This window comes from Teleopsis dalmanni, chromosome 1 (assembly GCF_002237135.1).
Source record: "Teleopsis dalmanni isolate 2A chromosome 1, ASM223713v2, whole genome shotgun sequence".
Taxonomy (NCBI): Eukaryota; Metazoa; Arthropoda; class Insecta; order Diptera; family Diopsidae; genus Teleopsis; species Teleopsis dalmanni.
In genome coordinates, this window is record NC_051846.1 from 31,666,616 (window position 1) to 31,692,471 (window position 25,856).

The 25,856-nt window shown below is 24.5% G+C and overlaps 2 protein-coding genes across 4 annotated transcripts; both read right to left on the reverse strand.

The window, feature by feature from the left end:
* Nucleotides 1-6,394: 6,394 nt before the first annotated feature.
* Nucleotides 6,395-24,637, reverse strand: LOC119668608. 3 transcript variants are annotated; one of them, XM_038078175.1, is made up of 2 exons: nucleotides 24,580-24,637; nucleotides 6,395-6,874 (listed from the first exon to the last, which is right to left on the reverse strand). In XM_038078175.1, exon 2 carries the CDS (start codon nucleotides 6,868-6,870, stop codon nucleotides 6,478-6,480), a length of 393 nt encoding a protein of 130 aa, XP_037934103.1. In that variant the 5' UTR covers nucleotides 6,871-6,874; nucleotides 24,580-24,637; the 3' UTR covers nucleotides 6,395-6,477. The 3 variants fall into 3 exon arrangements, with proteins under 3 accessions (XP_037934103.1, XP_037934104.1, XP_037934105.1); XM_038078176.1 differs by lacking the exon at nucleotides 24,580-24,637 and adding an exon at nucleotides 11,239-11,351; XM_038078177.1 differs by lacking the exon at nucleotides 24,580-24,637 and adding an exon at nucleotides 7,504-7,563.
* Nucleotides 14,430-24,666, reverse strand: LOC119668607. Its single transcript, XM_038078174.1, has 2 exons — nucleotides 24,580-24,666; nucleotides 14,430-14,909 (listed from the first exon to the last, which is right to left on the reverse strand). The coding sequence occupies exon 2, from the start codon at nucleotides 14,903-14,905 to the stop codon at nucleotides 14,513-14,515; it is 393 nt and encodes a 130-aa protein (XP_037934102.1). The 5' UTR covers nucleotides 14,906-14,909; nucleotides 24,580-24,666; the 3' UTR covers nucleotides 14,430-14,512.
* Nucleotides 24,667-25,856: the final 1,190 nt, after the last annotated feature.

Sequence of the window (25,856 nt, forward strand, 5' to 3'; positions counted from 1 at the left end):
TGCGTCGGTACTGATATTTTTTTGCCATTATTTTTTAAGTGAATTGTTGTTGTTGTTGTTATTTATGTTGATTTGTTTTAATTATTGTTTAATTTAAATTTAAGAACATTTTACATTAGAGCAGATAAAAGCTGCCATATGTTGGGTATTAATTTATGGTTTGAAGGGTTTCTCTTATTAACAACTTACTTGTAATCTGAACTAGGACTTAGTTTAATTTGACCTAAGCTTGCCGAAGAAAGTATAAATAAATGCAATGCAGATAAAATAAAATGTGTATAACTTAATGTAAAAGTTATCTAATTTGACAGGGTTCAATGCTTTCTACTTGCTGTATAAAAATTATTTATGGACAATTGAAACTAAAAAATGTTTTCAAAGACCTTCCATGATGGATATTTGCTAATATCCAAAACAACTATAGGATCAATCCGAAAATTCATTTTAAAAAAATATAGTTTGGAAAAATTATTTGCTATTATCATCTAGTGTCCGTCCTCAATAGAAAGAAACTGATGTTGTCGGCAGACAGTCTGGTGGGTTATCATGACCTGCATTATTATTTTAACAAGATGGGTCTGTTTGAACAGACAGAATGACGGGTCTGCTTGGAATCGGATGAGACCTGGCCCAAGAGGAAACTGCTGTGTTAGGAGACTATATTCTCCGCTGAAGTTAAGATGTTCTCAACAGCTGATATTTTGGGTTTCAATCGAAAAGCAGAGTGTCTCTTTTTTTCAGTCAGGGTCAGTTAGTAACATAAAACCTCAATCGTAGTGGTCGTAGTGTTCTGCTCTCTCCTCCTTTTTCTACTCTTTTTAAATAGAGTAGCTGCATATTAAAGACATATCTGTTTAAAATAACTATTAAAAATATGATTTTTTAAAATTATGTTTAAGTATACTGTTTTGATTTTTACATTTTTCACTATAAAATTTTCATTTCAAAGTTTTTAGTTTGGATGAACACGAGTTGAGTTTAACCTGATTCACAGGGTCTCCTTATCAAATTATCAGAAGCTTTTTTGAAATTATATTCTAAGCGTTACAGCATAATGATACTACTTACAAATTTATCTTAGTTACTGTTTATTTACACAATTTTTCAATAGATTTTTTTATCTTTATTTTTCAGTTTATGTTTTTAGTTAAGTATTAATATTACATATTTATAAACACAACTGTTTTTGAATTACCTATAAACAATATTTATTTTTTTATTGTTTTCTTTTAGTCACTTTATTATTCACTGACTAATTATTATTAATGTGTTTTATACAGTATGTTAGATTAGAGATTATCAGATTATTTGCTCTTAAAACCCTACGTTTACCATATGTAAATTAACACTTTTAACGATAGTACTTCCTATTATTTAAATTAGATACGTCATTATATAAGTCAAAGTATACAACCGGCTTTTTGTTTTTTTACCGTCAATTACAATATTCATGTTTTTACACTATTTTATAACTTAGAAAATTTTTAGAAGAATAATTTTTATATAAAAATCTGTTTATAGTATGTTCCCATTGCCCGATTGACGGCGAATGCCATAATCGTATAAGGATAAATTAGATACTATGTAAATGAAGTTAGGTTTTTCTTATTATTTCTTATAATTATTTATAATATTTATGTTTTATATATTATAAATTATTGAAAATGTTAATTTTGTAAATGTAAATATAACCTATATTTAATAAAAAGAATACTACTACTATAATATGTTCCCATTGCCTTCATTAAAGCAGTTTATTTGATTTAGGTCACTAATGAAGTTGGTTAACCGTACAAAGAGCTTTCGTGCATTTCAACTTAGTTAAGAATAAATTAAGGGAAATAACATCAAAAATATCGGTTTCAGTATTATACTAAATAATTTCCCAAAAGGAAAATGATCGAAATTTAACATATTAAACACAAGACATAAAATATCAATAAACAAAAAACATATAATTTAAACAAAAAAGAGGCAAGCATTGTTTTAAATTGTTTGCTTTTTATAAATAATATTAATCACAAAATTTTTTCCAAATTTTTTTTGTTTTCCACGATCAATTAATTAATTTCTGTTAAGAATACAAAATTGAATATTTCTGCTAACAATTGAAATGTAAGTAAACAAAACTTCTCTTAGAACTTATGTGTCATAAAACTTTCTGAGACATTAAAGCTTTTTCACATGTATAAATTAACTTATACCAATCGAAACGATCAAATTTTTATTTGATTAACGCAAATTGATTGAGCGGTTGAAAGAATATGATATTATTAACATTTCCTGAAAATGTTTATTATTATTTTAAAGTTTTTCGAGAGCTTTTAGGCTTTAACGTGAGCTAAATTTATATTTGTATATCGAGATTAATTTATAACATTTTAAATACTTTGCCAGATTGTATTTAAGAGTAGTATCAAAATACTTGGCAATTACTTTGCCAAGATTATTCTAAAATTAATGACTGTTTATATGACTATTGCAGATGAAGTGTGATTTTATTCGACATTTACATTTATGAAAAATATAAATGCCTATTAACATAACTAGAATAATGCTAAATTACGCTAAAAACTTTCAATTGGGCACCAAATTTTGACAAAGTAAATCTAGAATAAATCCAGTTTTAACAATCGAAAACGCCATTAATGACAGATTTCACCTTACTATAGCAAACAAAGGAGTTTTTAAAGTTTTTTTAAATAATCAAATATATATCGTATATAGTATAAAATTTTTGAACACCTCAAACTTTTTTGCCATTTACTTTCTTGTATGTTAAATGTTAAAAAATTTTTTATATATTTTGGACGTTTTTTCAAAAAAAATTAAAAATATTCTTTTTTTGGATTTTTTTTCATACCCTCAAAAATTTATACGAAAATAGCTTAAAACTTAATTTAAAAAAGAAATATGTCAATATAGTGTAAAAAGGTCGTGACAGAGTAGTCTGAAAATAGGTTTTTGGTCTAACTGCATTTTATCATCAAAATAAGTTTGTTTTGTTTTCAAAAAGGTAGTCTTAAGTTCTAAATTACTAAATCAAGTTTTAAATATTGTAACTTTCTATATAACTTCTTTAATACATATGTATTGTTTACACTTTATAAAAGTTTTAAGATTATTTTGTTTGATGTATAACATTATTATACATATATATACTCTTGAACTATATACTCTTTTAATAAAGCATTAACACTTACCTTTTTTCACTGGTGTATCCGTAGTAATTGATGTTGATCCTGTTAACAATAGCTGTCAATGCGTTTTTGATATGAATTCATTTTTGTATATCTTTTTATATTACAAAAAAAAAATAATTCCTTTTTGTACACTTATGGCATATAACATATTAATAATAACTGTTTTTATATCTATAATTTTTAATTTATAAACCCTTTGAAATGGTTTTTTCACTACATATTTTTTTAATGATTTAATTTTTATTATTGAGCGTAGGGGATAAGCCACTGTGGAACGTAGCTAATAACATAACCCAATTTTATGTAGCAAGTAAAGTACATAGGCAGTTTCATCCCAACTTTTTATGTTTGATTTTCTTTTTCCTTATATCTGTTCTGCGAAATGCAACACTGATTTTATGAAAACTATAATTATTTGGCTTTCTATTTTTTAAATGTAAATTCATAAGTTTTAACTAAATATTTTTGATTATAACGTTTATATTTAAAAGTTTATAACGTTTATATATACAAGTACAATAAATATTCTATTGTACAGTATTAAAAATTATACTAAATTTTAATATCAAACTCCTAAAATTATTTATTTTATTATTAATTATGTTAATGACACTTTCACTTTGTTGTTGTAAATATTATATTACATATTATTATAAGCATTCATAAAGTTTTTTAATATTCTCAATTAAATTATATGTATATGTACATATTATTATGTACAATTATGTATGTAAAATTTTTTTTTATGCATAACTTTTTTTTGTACATTCATGTAAATGTACTCATTTCTATCAATATTAATAAAAATTTTATTAATTTATACACTCTTATTAAAATAATATTTATTAAATAATATTTAAACGTGAAACAATTTCTAATATTAACTTAACTCCAGTTGCCAACAGAGGCGCTTCAAGAACTGAAATTCTTTTTCATTTTCTATTCAAATTCATTGACAAATTCCACCAAAAATGATTTTGCAGTTATTAAAAACCTGTTCGCATTAAAAAAAGTGTGACGTATTTGAACGAAAATCAAAACAAAGAACAAAAATAGTAGAAAAACATGCAAAATAAAATAAATATTAAATAAAAAAAAAAAGAAACGTTTTCTTTGCGTTGCAATTATGTCCGAAGAGGAGTGCAATTAGACTGAAGTGTGGCGATTCACTTTTAACGAAAGTAACAATTACACATACATATGTATGTATTTGTTGTTTTTTTTTTTGCTATTTGCATAAAAAAAAACAATTAGAATTGTGCCATTTCTTTGTCATTACTTATTTATTAATTTAACAGTGCATTTAAATTAAAAAATGTGAATTAGTAATATGATTGGAACACCAATTATTATTTTTATTTATTTTTATTCTCAAATAATGAGAAACCATTTGTTTTAGAAATATGTACATACCAATCCCTTACCTCGCTAATTAGTCAATAACACATTTGATACATTTAGCACAATGGTTACCGTTTCGCATCTTATCACGTAAGTTGTTATTTTTGCATCAACACAACTAATAACATCCCTAACGTTTTTATAGAGTTCGATATTAACATACTATGTGAAATTTACATATTATGTTATATTGTAACAGTAACATTTAATTTTAATTTTATAAAATGTTAAAAACTTAAACAATAGATGTATTCAGCCGCCCCGTAGTGCAGCAAAAAACAAGAAATCTCTTGTTAAAAAGACTTCTTGTCGTATTGGCGTCACTGGTAATATCTGTCAAATATTATGTTTTGAAAATTATTAAGTGATATATATAATAAGTAAAATCTAAGGCAAAGTAAATTTTATATAAATTTAAATGTTTATTAAAATATTTGTTCTAATATAACACAGCAAGTGGATTTGTTAATAAAAACTTTCGCAGCAAATTAACAAAACTCCAAAGAAATGTGCGAATGTAAAAGTCAACTGTGGCGTTGGGTCAGTTGGCTAATGAACGCTGACTCTGAGCATCAAATTTGGCAGGGCACAACAGCTGTATGGTCAACGAAAAATTCAATTAATTAAGATAATATAAAAAGAATTTTTGTTGTTGTGGTTCACTACTTTTTGAAAAACCTCTTTAAAAAATTACAAATTATATATGTTCTCTTACATTCTCTAAATCTACGTTCTAATTATGCTTTCTTCATGTATTCTTTAAAATGTTTGTATATGTTATTTATTTTTTTTTATAAATTATACATTTTTATTTATATTTATTATTTTTTATATTTGTTTTTTAAAAGTTTAAAATTTTTATTTTTAAAAGTATAAAGAATATAATTTGAATAGCTTTATTAAAAATGTGTGAATAGTCATATTCGATTGTTCAGTTTATATGAAAGTTATAAAATGTAATAGTTGTATTTGGATTCACTTCAACATAATTCAAAAATTATTGAACTAGTTTAAACTGAAACAAACAGACAGACAAGGTTCAATAACCTTAATTCGTCGAGGTGATCATGACTATATATACTCTATATTAGAATATATTATAAAAAAAAAGATCATTTATAATTTAAGTAATTACAGTTCTTGTTAATTTCTTACGGTACTCTTAGAAATTCATCTGAGCCTTGAATTGAAATAGTTATACTTATTGAAATCAATTCATATCATTTTTGAATTTCACTATATAAACTCCTTTAAAACTATTTGTTTTTAAATAAAAATAAATACAACTTAAATTGTAATAGAATTATTGATTAAAAAGAAAAGTGATTTCTATTACAATACCATGAAAAACTCTTATTGTTGAGCTATGCCAGCAATGTCATATGACAGATTATGTCGAAACAGTCAATACGGCTGTATGGTACATGTAAAAAAAAGTGTGAGGACCACACTTCTTAAAAGAGCTTAAAATTTAGAAACCGCAAAATTTGAAAAACAACAAAATTCTAATACTTTCTTTCTAATACGATTATAAAAATATTGGTTATTTCTGGATTATACTTATGCAGTTATTAAAAATATAAACAGTTATACGGGTTCTTCACATCTATTTTATCAGAATAATAGTAAAAATAATACAGAAAGAATAAGTTATTATATTTTCAACTGCAAAAAAGTATATTTTTCAAATTAAATATAAAATTTTTATTTATTTTTAACTAAACTTAATTTAAATCAAAATACAAGTATAAAAAAATAACAATATATTCGTTTATTTAAATAATTTTGTTTAAATATTTATAAATAGCATCACGTTTTGTTTTTTGCAAATACACTTAAAAAAAATAACAGCTTATTTTGGAATAAACTTTTCTCATCTGCGTCTAATCCATCCGGCATTCTTGAAGATTTTGAATACCATCTCTCGTGGTATTTTTTCTGCTTCACGATCTATTACTGGACTTTCCTTGTCCGTAAACCATGATTCCTTTGCTAAGGCAGCTGCAATATGTGGGTTCTTATAGAAACGTTCACTCTTAAGCAATTCTGATGGAAGTTGTGATTCACGATATGAGTTCTCTACTACTGATGGATGTGCATATTGCTGTGATGTAGCTAAGCCAATGCTTGGTGCTATATGATAATGTTGTGGGTGAGCTTCTTGCGCATGAAAGGGATATTGTAAACGTGATGGTTGATGAAAATAGAATTGCGCTTGACTCAGAGTAGCTAAAACTAAAAGTAGTACGCAAGTGTAGTAGTTCATGTTACTAAAAGAAAAAAAATTTAATTAGTTTTTATAAATATATATGTTTTCATATAGTTTAACATAGAAAAATTTAAATTTGAAATAATATAACAATAATTGTACCATATTACTAGGTAGAGAGACATTTTTTAACAAGACTTATAGAGAAATTTAATGGACATATAGATCTATGTATTTAGAGTTCAATGTACAAATCGACGCTTATATATTCAGTCATATTTAAAAATTGTTTTGATCTTAAGCTCTTTAATATTAAGTACATAGATATGAGTAGCAAGAACCAGATTAAAATATATAAAAAATATGTTGTGTTATAGATTTTTTGAGAACTTATCTCTTTGAGAAGAAGTAGATATTAATAGCAAGTATCAGATTAAGATATCTAGGATATATAATAAATGTTGGTTAGAATTCATGCCTTAGTATTAAACATTACGATTTTGATAGTTCAAAACAATATTATATTTTTTTTAAAATCTATTAATTCTTTTAATTAATTATTTTCTTTATTTAAATAATTTGAATAATTTAAATAATTTAAAAATAATAAAATATACATTTTAAAATTATTTTTAAATTTCATTACAGTATATGTTATGTGTTTTATAGGCTTCTTTATTACATTCATACCATCTTTTTTAAAATCTTTTTCAACTCTGAGTGAATAATAATGCATTCAGTTCTGCTTCATTAATTTAAACTACTATGAAATCAAATCATTAATTTATAATAAAATTTAAGTATAAAATCCACAAATGTTTAACACTTTAATATTTATAAATTAATAAAGAGAGAACTGCAAGTCACTTTGCAGTCGGCTGATGCCTAACTAAAGGTGTCCGGGTGACTTTATAAAGTTGATACTTCCAGCCAAAATATAATTAATAATTTTAAACACGTTTCATTTTATTTTATTTTTTTGAATAAAAGCTTAAATATAACAATTAATTTAATATCTCAATCGATTTGATGTGCTGGAAGCGCTTTTTTAAATTAAGAGACCGGCTACGTTTGTGTTTTGCAAACATTGGCGGAAGGCGGTTTCAATAGTGTTTTTATTAGTTAATAAATTCTTTAAAATCATTATGTCTTTTAATAACAAAATTTAAACACTTTATTTGTAGTAACACTAATTGAAAAATGAATTGATTAAATAATGCAATAAAAATATTTTTTATGGAGATATAAAGATTCGTTGTCGTCATTTGGCATGAGGCTTGACACATGATTCAGCGAAATTTTATTTAAAACAAATATCATATAAATACAAATATAAACTACACTTCTTATGTGTCATAAATCATTTAAATAAATTAAGAAAAAAATTGCAATGAAAAATAATATTATTTTAAAAATATTTAAAAACCATATATCATTTATATTTAATAGTATTTATTAGAAGTGAGCTTTATCTAGTCATAGGGAATAAATTTAAAAACAAATATTGAAATAATATTTGAAGAAATATATAAGAAATAAAATAAAAAATAAAGAAATAAAAATATAAATAATGAAATAATGAAATAATGACGTTTTGTGTGATTTTGTGCATTTAAACATTTTATGATTTATATGCAAATATCTAATTCTTTTTCTAAGGTCACTTGAGATACTCGTATATACTATATATTTTTTCAGAATATATTTAAACTATAAATGCATATATGTGCACCTAATTTTCTTAATCTGTTGTCTGAGTCAGTGTCCAAATTTAACAAGATGGATCTGTTTCAACAGACAGAATGACGGGTGTGCTTGGAATCGGATGAGATCTGGGCCAAGAGGAAACTGCTGTGTCAGGAGACTATATTCTCCGCTGAAGTTAAGATGTTCTTAATTGCTGACATTTTGGGTTTCAATCGAAAAGCAGAGTGTCTCTTTTTTTTCAGTTTTTTCAATAACACAAAACCTCAATCATGGTCGTAGTGTTCTGCTCTCTAGGAGTCAATAGAGCGTTTATTTTCTATTTACAGCTACTCTTTTAAAATAGAGTAGGTGCATTTTAAAGACATATCTATTTAAAATAAGTATTAAAAATATGATTTTTTAAAATTATGTTTAAGTATATTGTTTTGATTTTTACATTTTTAACTATAAAATTTTCATTCCAAAGTTTTTAGTTTGGATGAACACGAGTTGAGTTTAACCTGATTTACAGGGTCTCCTAATCAAATTATCAGAAGCTTATTTAAAATTATATTCTAAGCGTTACAGCATAATACTATTTACAAATTTATCTTAGTTACTGTTAATTTACACAATTTTTCATTAGATTTTTTTTGTCTTTATTTTTCAGTATATATTTTTAGTTAAGTATTAATATTACATATTTATAAACACAACTGTTTTTGAATTACCTATAAACAATATTTATTTTTTTATTGTTTTCTTTTAGTCACTTTATTATTCACTGACTAATTATTATTAATGTGTTTTATACAGTATGTTAGATTAGAGATTATCAGATTATTTGCTCTTAAAACCCTACGTTTACCATATGTAAATTAACACTTTTAACGATAGTACTTCCTATTATTTAAATTAGATACGTCATTATATAAGTCAAAGTATACAACCGGCTTTTTGTTTTTTTACCGTCAATTACAATATTCATGTTTTTACACTATTTTATAACTTAGAAAATTTTTAGAAGAATAATTTTTATATAAAAATCTGTTTATAGTATGTTCCCATTGCCCGATTGACGGCGAATGCCATAATCGTATAAGGATAAATTAGATACTATGTAAATGAAGTTAGGTTTTTCTTATTATTTCTTATAATTATTTATAATATTTATGTTTTATATATTATAAATTATTGAAAATGTTAATTTTGTAAATGTAAATATAACCTATATTTAATAAAAAGAATACTACTACTATAATATGTTCCCATTGCCTTCATTAAAGCAGTTTATTTGATTTAGGTCACTAATGAAGTTGGTTAACCGTACAAAGAGCTTTCGTGCATTTCAACTTAGTTAAGAATAAATTAAGGGAAATAACATCAAAAATATCGGTTTCAGTATTATACTAAATAATTTCCCAAAAGGAAAATGATCGAAATTTAACATATTAAACACAAGACATAAAATATCAATAAACAAAAAACATATAATTTAAACAAAAAAGAGGCAAGCATTGTTTTAAATTGTTTGCTTTTTATAAATAATATTAATCACAAAATTTTTTCCAAATTTTTTTTGTTTTCCACGATCAATTAATTAATTTCTGTTAAGAATACAAAATTGAATATTTCTGCTAACAATTGAAATGTAAGTAAACAAAACTTCTCTTAGAACTTATGTGTCATAAAACTTTCTGAGACATTAAAGCTTTTTCACATGTATAAATTAACTTATACCAATCGAAACGATCAAATTTTTATTTGATTAACGCAAATTGATTGAGCGGTAGAAAGAATATGATATTATTAACATTTCCTGAAAATGTTTATTATTATTTTAAAGTTTTTCGAGAGCTTTTAGGCTTTAACGTGAGCTAAATTTATATTTGTATATCGAGATTAATTTATAACATTTTAAATACTTTGCCAGATTGTATTTAAGAGTAGTATCAAAATACTTGGCAATTACTTTGCCAAGATTATTCTAAAATTAATGACTGTTTATATGACTATTGCAGATGAAGTGTGATTTTATTCGACATTTACATTTATGAAAAATATAAATGCCTATTAACATAACTAGAATAATGCTAAATTACGCTAAAAACTTTCAATTGGGCACCAAATTTTGACAAAGTAAATCTAGAATAAATCCAGTTTTAACAATCGAAAACGCCATTAATGACAGATTTCACCTTACTATAGCAAACAAAGGAGTTTTTAAAGTTTTTTTAAATAATCAAATATATATCGTATATAGTATAAAATTTTTGAACACCTCAAACTTTTTTGCCATTTACTTTCTTGTATGTTAAATGTTAAAAAATTTTTTATATATTTTGGACGTTTTTTCAAAAAAAATTAAAAATATTCTTTTTTTGGATTTTTTTTCATACCCTCAAAAATTTATACGAAAATAGCTTAAAACTTAATTTAAAAAAGAAATATGTCAATATAGTGTAAAAAGGTCGTGACAGAGTAGTCTGAAAATAGGTTTTTGGTCTAACTGCATTTTATCATCAAAATAAGTTTGTTTTGTTTTCAAAAAGGTAGTCTTAAGTTCTAAATTACTAAATCAAGTTTTAAATATTGTAACTTTCTATATAACTTCTTTAATACATATGTATTGTTTACACTTTATAAAAGTTTTAAGATTATTTTGTTTGATGTATAACATTATTATACATATATATACTCTTGAACTATATACTCTTTTAATAAAGCATTAACACTTACCTTTTTTCACTGGTGTATCCGTAGTAATTGATGTTGATCCTGTTAACAATAGCTGTCAATGCGTTTTTGATATGAATTCATTTTTGTATATCTTTTTATATTACAAAAAAAAAATAATTCCTTTTTGTACACTTATGGCATATAACATATTAATAATAACTGTTTTTATATCTATAATTTTTAATTTATAAACCCTTTGAAATGGTTTTTTCACTACATATTTTTTTAATGATTTAATTTTTATTATTGAGCGTAGGGGATAAGCCACTGTGGAACGTAGCTAATAACATAACCCAATTTTATGTAGCAAGTAAAGTACATAGGCAGTTTCATCCCAACTTTTTATGTTTGATTTTCTTTTTCCTTATATCTGTTCTGCGAAATGCAACACTGATTTTATGAAAACTATAATTATTTGGCTTTCTATTTTTTAAATGTAAATTCATAAGTTTTAACTAAATATTTTTGATTATAACGTTTATATTTAAAAGTTTATAACGTTTATATATACAAGTACAATAAATATTCTATTGTACAGTATTAAAAATTATACTAAATTTTAATATCAAACTCCTAAAATTATTTATTTTATTATTAATTATGTTAATGACACTTTCACTTTGTTGTTGTAAATATTATATTACATATTATTATAAGCATTCATAAAGTTTTTTAATATTCTCAATTAAATTATATGTATATGTACATATTATTATGTACAATTATGTATGTAAAATTTTTTTTTATGCATAACTTTTTTTTGTACATTCATGTAAATGTACTCATTTCTATCAATATTAATAAAAATTTTATTAATTTATACACTCTTATTAAAATAATATTTATTAAATAATATTTAAACGTGAAACAATTTCTAATATTAACTTAACTCCAGTTGCCAACAGAGGCGCTTCAAGAACTGAAATTCTTTTTCATTTTCTATTCAAATTCATTGACAAATTCCACCAAAAATGATTTTGCAGTTATTAAAAACCTGTTCGCATTAAAAAAAGTGTGACGTATTTGAACGAAAATCAAAACAAAGAACAAAAATAGTAGAAAAACATGCAAAATAAAATAAATATTAAATAAAAAAAAAAAGAAACGTTTTCTTTGCGTTGCAATTATGTCCGAAGAGGAGTGCAATTAGACTGAAGTGTGGCGATTCACTTTTAACGAAAGTAACAATTACACATACATATGTATGTATTTGTTGTTTTTTTTTTTGCTATTTGCATAAAAAAAAACAATTAGAATTGTGCCATTTCTTTGTCATTACTTATTTATTAATTTAACAGTGCATTTAAATTAAAAAATGTGAATTAGTAATATGATTGGAACACCAATTATTATTTTTATTTATTTTTATTCTCAAATAATGAGAAACCATTTGTTTTAGAAATATGTACATACCAATCCCTTACCTCGCTAATTAGTCAATAACACATTTGATACATTTAGCACAATGGTTACCGTTTCGCATCTTATCACGTAAGTTGTTATTTTTGCATCAACACAACTAATAACATCCCTAACGTTTTTATAGAGTTCGATATTAACATACTATGTGAAATTTACATATTATGTTATATTGTAACAGTAACATTTAATTTTAATTTTATAAAATGTTAAAAACTTAAACAATAGATGTATTCAGCCGCCCCGTAGTGCAGCAAAAAACAAGAAATCTCTTGTTAAAAAGACTTCTTGTCGTATTGGCGTCACTGGTAATATCTGTCAAATATTATGTTTTGAAAATTATTAAGTGATATATATAATAAGTAAAATCTAAGGCAAAGTAAATTTTATATAAATTTAAATGTTTATTAAAATATTTGTTCTAATATAACACAGCAAGTGGATTTGTTAATAAAAACTTTCGCAGCAAATTAACAAAACTCCAAAGAAATGTGCGAATGTAAAAGTCAACTGTGGCGTTGGGTCAGTTGGCTAATGAACGCTGACTCTGAGCATCAAATTTGGCAGGGCACAACAGCTGTATGGTCAACGAAAAATTCAATTAATTAAGATAATATAAAAAGAATTTTTGTTGTTGTGGTTCACTACTTTTTGAAAAACCTCTTTAAAAAATTACAAATTATATATGTTCTCTTACATTCTCTAAATCTACGTTCTAATTATGCTTTCTTCATGTATTCTTTAAAATGTTTGTATATGTTATTTATTTTTTTTTATAAATTATACATTTTTATTTATATTTATTATTTTTTATATTTGTTTTTTAAAAGTTTAAAATTTTTATTTTTAAAAGTATAAAGAATATAATTTGAATAGCTTTATTAAAAATGTGTGAATAGTCATATTCGATTGTTCAGTTTATATGAAAGTTATAAAATGTAATAGTTGTATTTGGATTCACTTCAACATAATTCAAAAATTATTGAACTAGTTTAAACTGAAACAAACAGACAGACAAGGTTCAATAACCTTAATTCGTCGAGGTGATCATGACTATATATACTCTATATTAGAATATATTATAAAAAAAAAGATCATTTATAATTTAAGTAATTACAGTTCTTGTTAATTTCTTACGGTACTCTTAGAAATTCATCTGAGCCTTGAATTGAAATAGTTATACTTATTGAAATCAATTCATATCATTTTTGAATTTCACTATATAAACTCCTTTAAAACTATTTGTTTTTAAATAAAAATAAATACAACTTAAATTGTAATAGAATTATTGATTAAAAAGAAAAGTGATTTCTATTACAATACCATGAAAAACTCTTATTGTTGAGCTATGCCAGCAATGTCATATGACAGATTATGTCGAAACAGTCAATACGGCTGTATGGTACATGTAAAAAAAAGTGTGAGGACCACACTTCTTAAAAGAGCTTAAAATTTAGAAACCGCAAAATTTGAAAAACAACAAAATTCTAATACTTTCTTTCTAATACGATTATAAAAATATTGGTTATTTCTGGATTATACTTATGCAGTTATTAAAAATATAAACAGTTATACGGGTTCTTCACATCTATTTTATCAGAATAATAGTAAAAATAATACAGAAAGAATAAGTTATTATATTTTCAACTGCAAAAAAGTATATTTTTCAAATTAAATATAAAATTTTTATTTATTTTTAACTAAACTTAATTTAAATCAAAATACAAGTATAAAAAAATAACAATATATTCGTTTATTTAAATAATTTTGTTTAAATATTTATAAATAGCATCACGTTTTGTTTTTTGCAAATACACTTAAAAAAAATAACAGCTTATTTTGGAATAAACTTTTCTCATCTGCGTCTAATCCATCCGGCATTCTTGAAGATTTTGAATACCATCTCTCGTGGTATTTTTTCTGCTTCACGATCTATTACTGGACTTTCCTTGTCCGTAAACCATGATTCCTTTGCTAAGGCAGCTGCAATATGTGGGTTCTTATAGAAACGTTCACTCTTAAGCAATTCTGATGGAAGTTGTGATTCACGATATGAGTTCTCTACTACTGATGGATGTGCATATTGCTGTGATGTAGCTAAGCCAATGCTTGGTGCTATATGATAATGTTGTGGGTGAGCTTCTTGCGCATGAAAGGGATATTGTAAACGTGATGGTTGATGAAAATAGAATTGCGCTTGACTCAGAGTAGCTAAAACTAAGAGTAGTACGCAAGTGTAGTAGTTCATGTTACTAAAAGAAAAAAAATTTAATTAGTTTTTATAAATATAAATGTTTTCATATAGTTTAACATAGAAAAATTTAAATTCAAAATAATATAACAATAATTGTACCATATTACTAGGTATGTATTTAGAGTTCAATGTACAAATCGACGCTTATATATTCAGTCATATTTAAAAATTGTTTTGATCTTAAGCTCTTCAATATTAAACATAGATATGAGTAGCAAGAACCAGATTAAAATACATAAAAAATATGTTGTGTTATAGATTTTTTGAGAACTTATCTCTTTGAGAAGAAGTAGATATTAATAGCAAGTATCAGATTAAGATATCTAGGATATATAATAAATGTTAGTTAGAATTCATGTCTTAGTATTAAACATTACGATTTTGATAGTTCAAAACAATATTATATTTTTTTTAAAATCTATTAATTCTTTTAATTAATTATTTTCTTTATTTAAATAATTTGAATAATTTAAATAATTTAAAAATAATAAAATATACATTTTAAAATTATTTTTAAATTTCATTACAGTATATGTTATGTGTTTTATAGACTTCTTTATTACATTCGTATCATCTTTTTCAAGATCTTTTTCAACTCTGAGTGAATAATAATGCATTTAGTTATGCTTCATTAATTTAAACTACTATGAAATCAAATCATTAATTTATAATAAAATTTAAGTATAAAATCTACAAATGTTTAACACTTTAATATTTATAAATTAATAAAGAGAGAACTGCAAGTCACTTTGCAGTCGGCTGATGCCTAACTAAAGGTGTCCGGGTGACTTTATAAAGTTGATACTTCCCGCCAAAATACAATTAATAATTTTAAACACGTTTCATTTTATTTTATTTTTTTTGAATAAAAGCTTAAATATAACAATTAATTTAATATCTCAATCGATTTGCTGTGCTGGAAGCGCTTTTTTGAATCAAGAGACCGGCTACGTTTGTGTTTTGCAATCATTGGCGGAAGGCGGTTTCAATAGTGTTTTTATTAGTTAATAAATTCTTTAAAATCATTATGTCTTTTAATAACAAAATTTAAACACTTTATTTGTAGTAACACTAATTGAAAAATGAATTGATTAAATAATGCAATAAAAATATTTTTTATGGAGATATAAAGATTCGTTGTCGTCATTTGGCATGAGGCTTGACACATGATTCAGCGAAATTTTATTTAAAACAAATATCATATAAATACAAATATAAACTACACTTCTTATGTGTCATAAATCATTTAAATAAATTAAGAAAAAAATTGCAATGAAAAATAATATTATTTTAAAAATATTTAAAAACCATATATCATTTATATTTAATAGTATTTATTAGAAGTGAGCTTTATCTAGTCATAGGGAATAAATTTAAAAACAAATATTGAAATAATATTTGAAGAAATATATAAGAAATAAAATAAAAAATAAAGAAATAAAAATATAAATAATGAAATAATGAAATAATGACGTTTTGTGTGATTTTGTGCATTTAAACATTTTATGATTTATATGCAAATATCTAATTCTTTTTCTAAGGTCACTTGAGATACTCGTATATACTATATATTTTTTCAGAATATATTTAAACTATAAATGCATATATGTGCACCTAATTTTCTTAATCTGTTGTCTGAGTCAGTGTCCAAATTGGGTCTACTGAGACTACTCTACAGACTAGCTGATTGTTCAATCTTACGTTGCAGGTATGGAATTTTTTCTGTTTATTATTTAAATTTTTTCATTTGCATACTGGTTGATAAAGTTATATAAAACTGTCAATTTTTAAAAAGTATAGTACTTCGAAGATAAAAATTCAGTTTCGATTAATATGCAATCATTATTTCATGCTAAAAAAACCTTGAATATTTTCTTTAGTAAATAACTTATTGTTAAGATATATAACTTATATTATGTTATACTATCGACTGAACCAAATATTTTTTAATTATGAATTTTCAAATTTCAGAATTTTTATAAAAATAATTTGTTTATTTAAGTGTTGCACATGAGTTTTTTAGCATATATTAATATATAATATTTCTAATATAAAAACAATAAAATAATTGTAAAATTTATTTAACATTATGAAATTTGATACTACAGTATTCCGTAAATTAATCACTCGTCAATGGAAACCATGGCAAAATTGAATGAACTACGGTATGAATTGCTTCCTCACCCACCGTTTTCTCTAGATTTAACTCCCAGTGATTATTACTTGTTTATAAACATGAAAAGATGACTCCAGGGAAAAAGATATCCATCAAATGCTGAAGTGGAATGGGAAACTGTGGTATATTTTGGAGGACTTGATAAATAGTATTATTTAAAAGATGTTCGAGCTAAAAGGGGATTATATTAAAGCATAAAATATAATTGCCAAAAAAAAAAATGCGGTTTTATTACTTAGGTTGGGTATTTGTCAATCTACCTAGTATATATTAGTTAGAAATTACTGCTCGCCTTCCGTTTAATTGACACTTAATCACTTTTATTCCTTTTATTTTAACTGTCCTATGTCAAATACTTTCTTTGGATTCCATATTATATTATAAAAGAGAAGACTTGATACCAAACTGTTTTGAGGCTTGTATCAATAACTTGAGAGACTAAAGCTTTAATATTGAGTGAAGGCAATTGTATGTCTTTTTGACCCATATAATTGTAAACAGGTAGGTTTACCTCAATTATATGGAGTTCAACTTATATCATTAGGAAGTAGAATTATACCAAATTCTTTTATTTAACAAAAAAAATTATACTTTAAATAAATTAAATTTTTTTTAAAATATTTTAACGGAAGAAACCATACTTCTTAGTACAAACGTTTTTATATAAAGGTATTTTAAACAGAAGTGAACTACAACAACAAAATTTTATTATATATTAATAAATTTTTGGTTGACCATATAGCAGTTTCGAATGTTACCAAATACCCATCATCAAAAATACTTTTTTTGAAAATATTTCTTGTATTTAATTATTAGTAAATATAAAATTTTTTTTGTATTTTTATTTATTTCTGGTAAAATTTATTAAGAATAAATTTATTGAAATAAGATTATCTTAAATATTATAATTTTATTATTATAAGATCTTAATATTGTAATAATTATTAATTATTGATTATTCGTTTTTATATATTATATATGTTATATATGTTTTCGGAATATTTATTTAATTTGTTTATTGAATATAAATGGCATGATTTAAGTAACATTTTTCAATCCATATGCATTTATAATAAAAAATGGTAGAGACTTAAAATGTTCAAAGGTGTCAGGGTTAAACATCTGCTCTAACTCAGATTCTATTGAAATAAAGTTACCATATGTAAACTTTGCTTCAAATATTGAAGTCACACTGCGTATGAGTAACAATATTTTTTGCACTTTGCCTTTGATAGAAATTCTAACTATTTTTCTCACATAATAAACACATATTCAAAACTACTTCAATTAGTTTTATTGTAATTAAAAATAATTGATGTTATTTAAAGATTTTAATTACAACAATAATAACTATTATTATCTAACATTGATTTGTTTGGTTTACCATATATATAAATATTTCGTTTTATTTGGTTGCAGAAATCAACTGCAATTGACTAACATTTAGATAAGTTTGTAAGATTCGATGACATAAAAATTGGATTGAAATAGTTATTATAAATTATTATAAACTATTATTTATAAATACAGAAAACTATATTTAACTATACTGCTAGAATACAAAAGTCACTATCCAAGGGGGTTACTAATCCAATTAGTACACTTAAGACACCGCATGGTAAAAATATAATATAGTAAATATATATAAAATATATTATATATAACGTTAGTATATTCACTTTCTATATTAGATTTATTTATTAAGAAAAGTCGTGCTTTATAAGAGTCATTATTCTACATATACATCGGTATAGACATATGACATATGCATAATTCTCACAACTTTGATGATTTAAAATATTATTTTCTCACAACTTTGATGATCTAAAAATGAATTTAAATGTCATCAAAATAACACGATATCAAAAGTATTATAGTATATATTCACCCATATATATACCATAATATAATATTTATTTTAAACAAACATATATAGATTACAAGGGACGCTATTTGTCATTGTCGGTGCAAAAGATGTAATAAAATAGAAATATATTAAAAACAAATGATAAGAAGAAATAACATGAGAACATTAAAGGTGATAAAAGAGTATACAGTTTAGACCGCTATGATAGATGTATGGATGTCTCACTAGGGGTGCTGATTAATGTTCGCGTGGAGATATAATTAAAAGGGCAGCTATGTCCATAATAACATCATATCCTGAGAATTTATTTAAAGAGATTACATTAGTACTACTAAGCAATTGCGGTTATTCAGAGAAATTATATATAAAAACCCATCAGAGAAACTGATCATTCCTTTTAATACTTATCATCGAAAGTGTGAAAACTTTGCAAAAAATCATATACGCATTGCTTTACCGATTGCATGGATTTAGCAGGGATTAGGAGCAGATTTTTAGGGAATTATCAATAATATTTAGTCAGACTGCTCATGTGAAAGGACAAAAGATTTATAATTGTTATTTAAGAAAAACAATTTATATAAGAGGTTCGATCAAGTTTCCAACAAAGAATTAAAATTGCGTATAAACGCCAATTATCTAAAGCAAATCAGATACTACAACCAATCAACCAACTGCTGCTTAGATATCTAAGGTTAACAATATCTCAAAATATATTTTTTGTTTTCTATACAATCTATTCCTTCTAAATGTATATTAAATTTAGCAATAACATGGTACTGAAGCTTTGAATATTAGTTTAATTGATCGAAACTTGATATGGAAGTATGTATATGCTAGAGTATTTCGAACACCGAGTCGTTAGAAAATTTTCGATGCAAATGTGTGAATTCGAATATACACGAGTTGGTCAAACACTTTGAAGTACTTATAGGTACTAATATTAGAGTAATATATTATGGATATGGAAAATGCTCTAAGCCCAAACGTAATAATCAAGAACATCATATTCTTGTGTACTTAATTTAAACATTATAATGAATCAGATAATTAAAATATTCGACTTCGAAATTTTCGTTTACAATAATCAAATGACATTTCATCATATTCTTGTGTACTTAATTTAAACATTATAATGAATCAGATAATTAAAATATTCGACTTCGAAATTTTTCTTTACAACAATAAATGGTATTTGAAATTTGTACAAATAATTAAATAATTAAAAAATAATTATAATAATTCCATACTTTACACCAAAGCCTACTTGAGAACAAAAAATGACCCTTTGTGTTATCATCAATATAGACGTTGCTTAAACGTCACACCAAGAGGTCTATGTTACGTAAATAGGTATACACTTTAAGATAATGTGTATACAGAGTTTTTACTTAATTTTTCAAACAATTTTCAGTTTACTAATTAATTAATTAAGTAAGTATGTTATTATTCCAACAATTTTAAAATAAATAAATATAATTTGTAATACAAACAATAAATGTTTGTTAATTTTTTGTTATGGTTTTAGGTCAAGGGCACTTCATTTCCATCTCAATTGGCCATTAAATTCTTATATATTTGAAATATTGTTTACAACTATCTGCACTGGCAGTATTTTAAATTATTTCGTAACCTGTGAAACGCACCTTAATTTATAAAAATTGATAATAAAATAGAGTGCTGGTAGGCATTACTAGGTTGAAGTTGAAACCAAGTTTGAACTATTGACTCATTACGTTCAATTAAATAAAATTAATTAACAAATATTAATTTTTATAATGTCTAAATCTATTTGCGTTTAACTTAAAATTAATATAACTAATCTACATTAATTATAAAATAAATTTGTAATAACTTATGGATAAAGTTTCTGACAACCGACAAAATGATATATAGAACTTAGTAGGGATATTAATAGCCTTTTATTCGACTATATAATATAGTTTAATTGTTTTCCAACAAAGACAATTATTAAATTATGTGATTATAAGAATTACTGATGAATCACACTTGATATTTTTACATTTAAGCATTGTTATAAGTCCTAGTCAGTAAATTTATATATAATTTCAGTGCATATGTAGCCATCCTACTTGGGTGTAAATCGCTTAAGATAAACTGGACTATTTCTGCATATAAAATGAAAGAAAAATTAACCAAAATATTTCTTTTATATTCGTTTAACAGATTTCCAAATTTTGAGGCAAATATTTTTTGCTTTTTATGACGTCAGTATATAGTTTTGGGTGTTCGATATTTTATGAAATAAATATAGAGTATATGGCGTTACTAACACCTGTTCGCCAACTAATGCGTTTGGCATATATTTACAAAATACTATGATACCAGGTAGTATCTAGTCTTTTAATACTATAATCTACTTATTCAAAAGGATTTCACCCGAGTTCCAGTTTGGTATTATTTTAGTCATTTTACTCGGAAGTAGCTATATTCTTTTTTTTCTTCTAGTTTAAGTAGTAATCCTAATTTGATTGGTTGTTTCAGTGTGTCACAATTTGATATAGTGAGAGGCAAGCAGATCAAAATAATATAACAAATATGTCTATTATTTAAGGTTTGAGATGATTACACAAAAATAAGTCCGATATATTTTAACTAGTTTCGTTTTAGTTTACAAATTTCATTTTATTTTGATATTTTTAATATAAAAAAATTTGGCAAGAAGATCAACATAATATAACAAATATATCTATTGTTTAAGGTTTAAGATGAATAAATCCGATATGTTTTAACTAATCTTTGTAGAATGAGCAGTTTTTTATTTTTTTGTATTAACATATCGATATTATATCGATAGTATACAATATCACAGTAGATTCCTACCATATCGGTTCCTACCATATATTTTTGACACCGCTATTTTTTTTTTTACTATACGCAAAAGCTCGTTTTTACTTTAGTGTAGCAAATAGATCATTATGGTGCCTTTTCTGTTGATCTCATCTATTTTTAGTACTGTAAATTTACATAAAAGCTAATTCTAAAATTCCACCATCTAATGATAAAAAACAGTCATCGTTTCTAATAGCATTTTTTTATCTTAAAAATTTATTAAATAAACAATTAAGATCAACGTGTGCAATCACAAAAACACGGCCAGCTTATCTCCTACATTTACGTGAACCCTATTCCTCTGTCCGAAAAGATTTTCGATACTAATGTTTACTTCATGAAGGATATTGGTTAGGATCCTATACATTATTAATGAGGGAGATATATCGTATAGGTTCTCTATTGTTTATTAGCTCTTGTCACTTTTTCTTCCTTCAAATTTTTTTACTAGTTTCTGTTTTTGTGTATAATCTTCGTCTTATTCCTTTAATATGATTCCGTTCTGAATTGCCACAGTTTTCCTGCATTCGTCGTCAAAATAGACTTTCTTCCGATCCTACAATTTTGTTCCAACAACTTTCTAAACAGATTTCTATGATTATCTTTAGTTTACTTCAGATACTTTCAAAAGTATTTATTATTATTATTTTGTATTGTTTTGGCAATTTAAATAAATTATTCTGTAGATAGTATTCTTGCCCCTTAGCTGCTTATTAATATCGTTTTTATATCCATATTCTATTGGAAACTTTGGGCTTTTAGAAGTTATTTTAGTTGGTTATTAATTTAATTGAAATATATTTTTCTTGTTGTTTATAAAATGTTCTGTTTGATACTAGAACTATTTTGTTTTGTGGTTATCTGAATTTTAAATCAAAATTCTCATACTTTTTGGACTGACTTTATATCAGTAAAATACAATCTTTGACTGTATCTAATGACTAATAAACTTATAAGACTTTAGGGATATATTTAAATTGGTAGACACAATTAATTATGTAATACAATTTTTACCATTTTTAATATATTTACATGACATTTAACATTGATTATTTTACTTATTTTAAAAATAATAAAATAACTGTCATACAACAACATTTAACATTTTGTTGACATTTTTTTTATAACATTTTATCCATATTATGAATCATATATTTACTTATAACACTTTTTTTAATATAAAGGGTGTTAATATTGGGGGTTTGATTTTTAAAATTACAACAGTTTAGGTAAGAATTTTAACAATCGACAGCTAATATATATATTATGTTTTTTTTTCTAAAATCAACATAAGTAGAATTTGTTTTACTTTAAGGCTTAGTTGGAACATATGGGAATCATTGGCCAATATTTTTTTCAATGACGCTACTGGTCGTAACGTTACGGAACTATATTCTTGTATGCTTAAATAAACCAGAGATATTAAACCATTTATAACACAATGTTTGTAAAGTTTTTGTCCAGATATATTCTAATATATATGTGTATTTATATAAGCAGCGTTCAGAAATTGGACTTCCAGATAAGATTTCATTCGAGTTATTTCACTGTAGATAGACCCAAATCATATTGTATTCAAACATTGATAGCAAACAATTATCCTGTCCTGTATATAAGCCCGAAATTATATTACATTCAAACATTAATGACAGACAACTATCCTTCTAATAAAGTCATTTTATGGATATTATCATATATTGAAACATTGATGGTAGACAATTATGCTTCTAATAAAGTCATTTTTATGAGTATTATCATGTATTCAAACATTGATGGTAGATGATTATCCTTCTAATAATGTCATTTTTATGAATATTATCATGTATTGAAATATTGAAGGCAGACAGTTAAACTTCTAATAAAGTCATTTTTATGGACATTATCATGTATTGAAACATTGATGGCAGACAATTATCTTTGTAATAAAGTCATTTTTATGGACATTATTGTTGTATAATTAAATAGTATAATTAGCAATTCTGTAATTATTAGTTGTAATACATATTATATATTGAATAAATAGAGAGAGAGTCGAAGTCAGGGTGTCATAAGTAAAAGACATATCGTTTTACTTATATATATAAATATATTACTCAGTTGGTTGTATAAAATATAACAATTATCATATATTGAGACATTGATGGCAAACAATTATCCTTCTAATGAAGTCATTTTCATGGACATTATCATATATTGAGAAATTCATTGCAAACAATTTTCCTTCTAATAAAATCACTTTGTCAAGTATTGAAATATTGATGGTAGGCAATTATTCTACTTATAAAATTATTTTTATGTAGATTATCATATATTGAAACATTGATGGTAGACAATTATCCTTCTAATTAAGTGATTTCTATGAATATTATTACAATTTCAATATATTTTCTTTTCACTTTATATATCAAACTCCAAAGAATCACCCTTTATTCATCAATATAAATTTGTATATCAAATACAACTACATATGTTAACTAAATTCGCACATTCAATTCACTTTTTTACTAAAATCAATGTTATTATTAATTTTATATAGTAAAAATCACAATTGCATTATTTTGCTTTGACACTTTTAGCCGCCACTTAACAAAAATTAAATAAATTTATATTGGAACACACCCACAAAAATGTTTATTATAATTTTAAATTTTATTGACATAACAAATTAGTTGTTTAAATGTTTATTTACAGCACATATGTATCTATGACATGTGTTAAATAATAATAATACTAATAAAATTCTTATTTATTTAAATTAAAACTTTTATTTACTTTATTGGTAGCGAAGTACTCGTATCTTGACTTGTAAGTTTCGTACAATAAATTTCTGTTGAACAATTTTTCTAATCACAATACAAAGTTTAATTCACAACTGAATTAGAATTGCTCTGAATCGATCTTTTATGTTGGAAACATTGAATGCCAAACCAAAATTAAAATCAAAGCCAAACAATAACAAAACAAAAAAAACTCGAATAAGCACCGAAAATACTCTGGGCCTAAGCGAGTCGCAGTTCAGGTGAGTAATCAGCCAAATGTACTGGCTCGGTGCTACACGGTCACACTTCAGATACAACTGCCGTACACTGAAATGTGCAATGCCTCAACTTTTAGTTCCAGTCAATAAAATCCACTGAATTAATGCTCTCCGTTTCCGATAATGACTTCAAGTTGTTTGTTTGTTGTCTTGAAATTATTTAGATACAAAAAAAACACAACTAAAACTAGAATTCGTATAGGTTTCAAGCAAACTGCATCGCATCGCATACTCAATCCACGCTCAACAATTAAAACCGCTTTTATCTTTTTATTATTATTTTCTGCTTTACTCACTATTATTAAAAACCTGAGATAATGATCCCAAACTGCTTTTATTTCATTATTGAGTTTAGTTAGAAAGACGTTTTGCGTAATAGGTGAATGGCTGGAAATTTAAGGATGTGTTATGATGCCATGAAAATAATAAAATTTATGTGTTATATTTTACAATATTATATATATTTTTTTTTTTGATTTATAAATTTTAAGGTTAAAAAATATTAATTTGCATAAACCAAAAAAGGTATACAACAATAAGAATTTTTTTATTATTATTACTTTCAAAAAGTCTTTATTTGAGAGGTGTTCACTGGCAGAAATGAGCGTTAAAGGCGTTGAATTAAAAATATGAATTAATAAAATAATTAAGATTTTTTGTAATATAATGTTTGTAATTATAATCACTTTTTCTTAACATGACAATTACAATAATGAATTAATTTGATTGAGGTTGCGCATACGACATGTGACACCAGAAATTATACACATTGGAGTGGAAGGTTAAATTTGGGAAGAAATTATTATCGATGAACAAATACTATAATTATACTTAGAAAGTATATTAAGTAAATAAAAAATTAAGTGAAAAGTTAGTAAATATATTAAATAAAATAATTAAAATAATCAAGTTTACCCACACTTAGTAAGAGATTAAAAAATAACATGCAGTAGCATGTTAATCTCATTCTGGAGTTCCTCCAAAATTGGAAAATAAAAATTAACAATGAGAA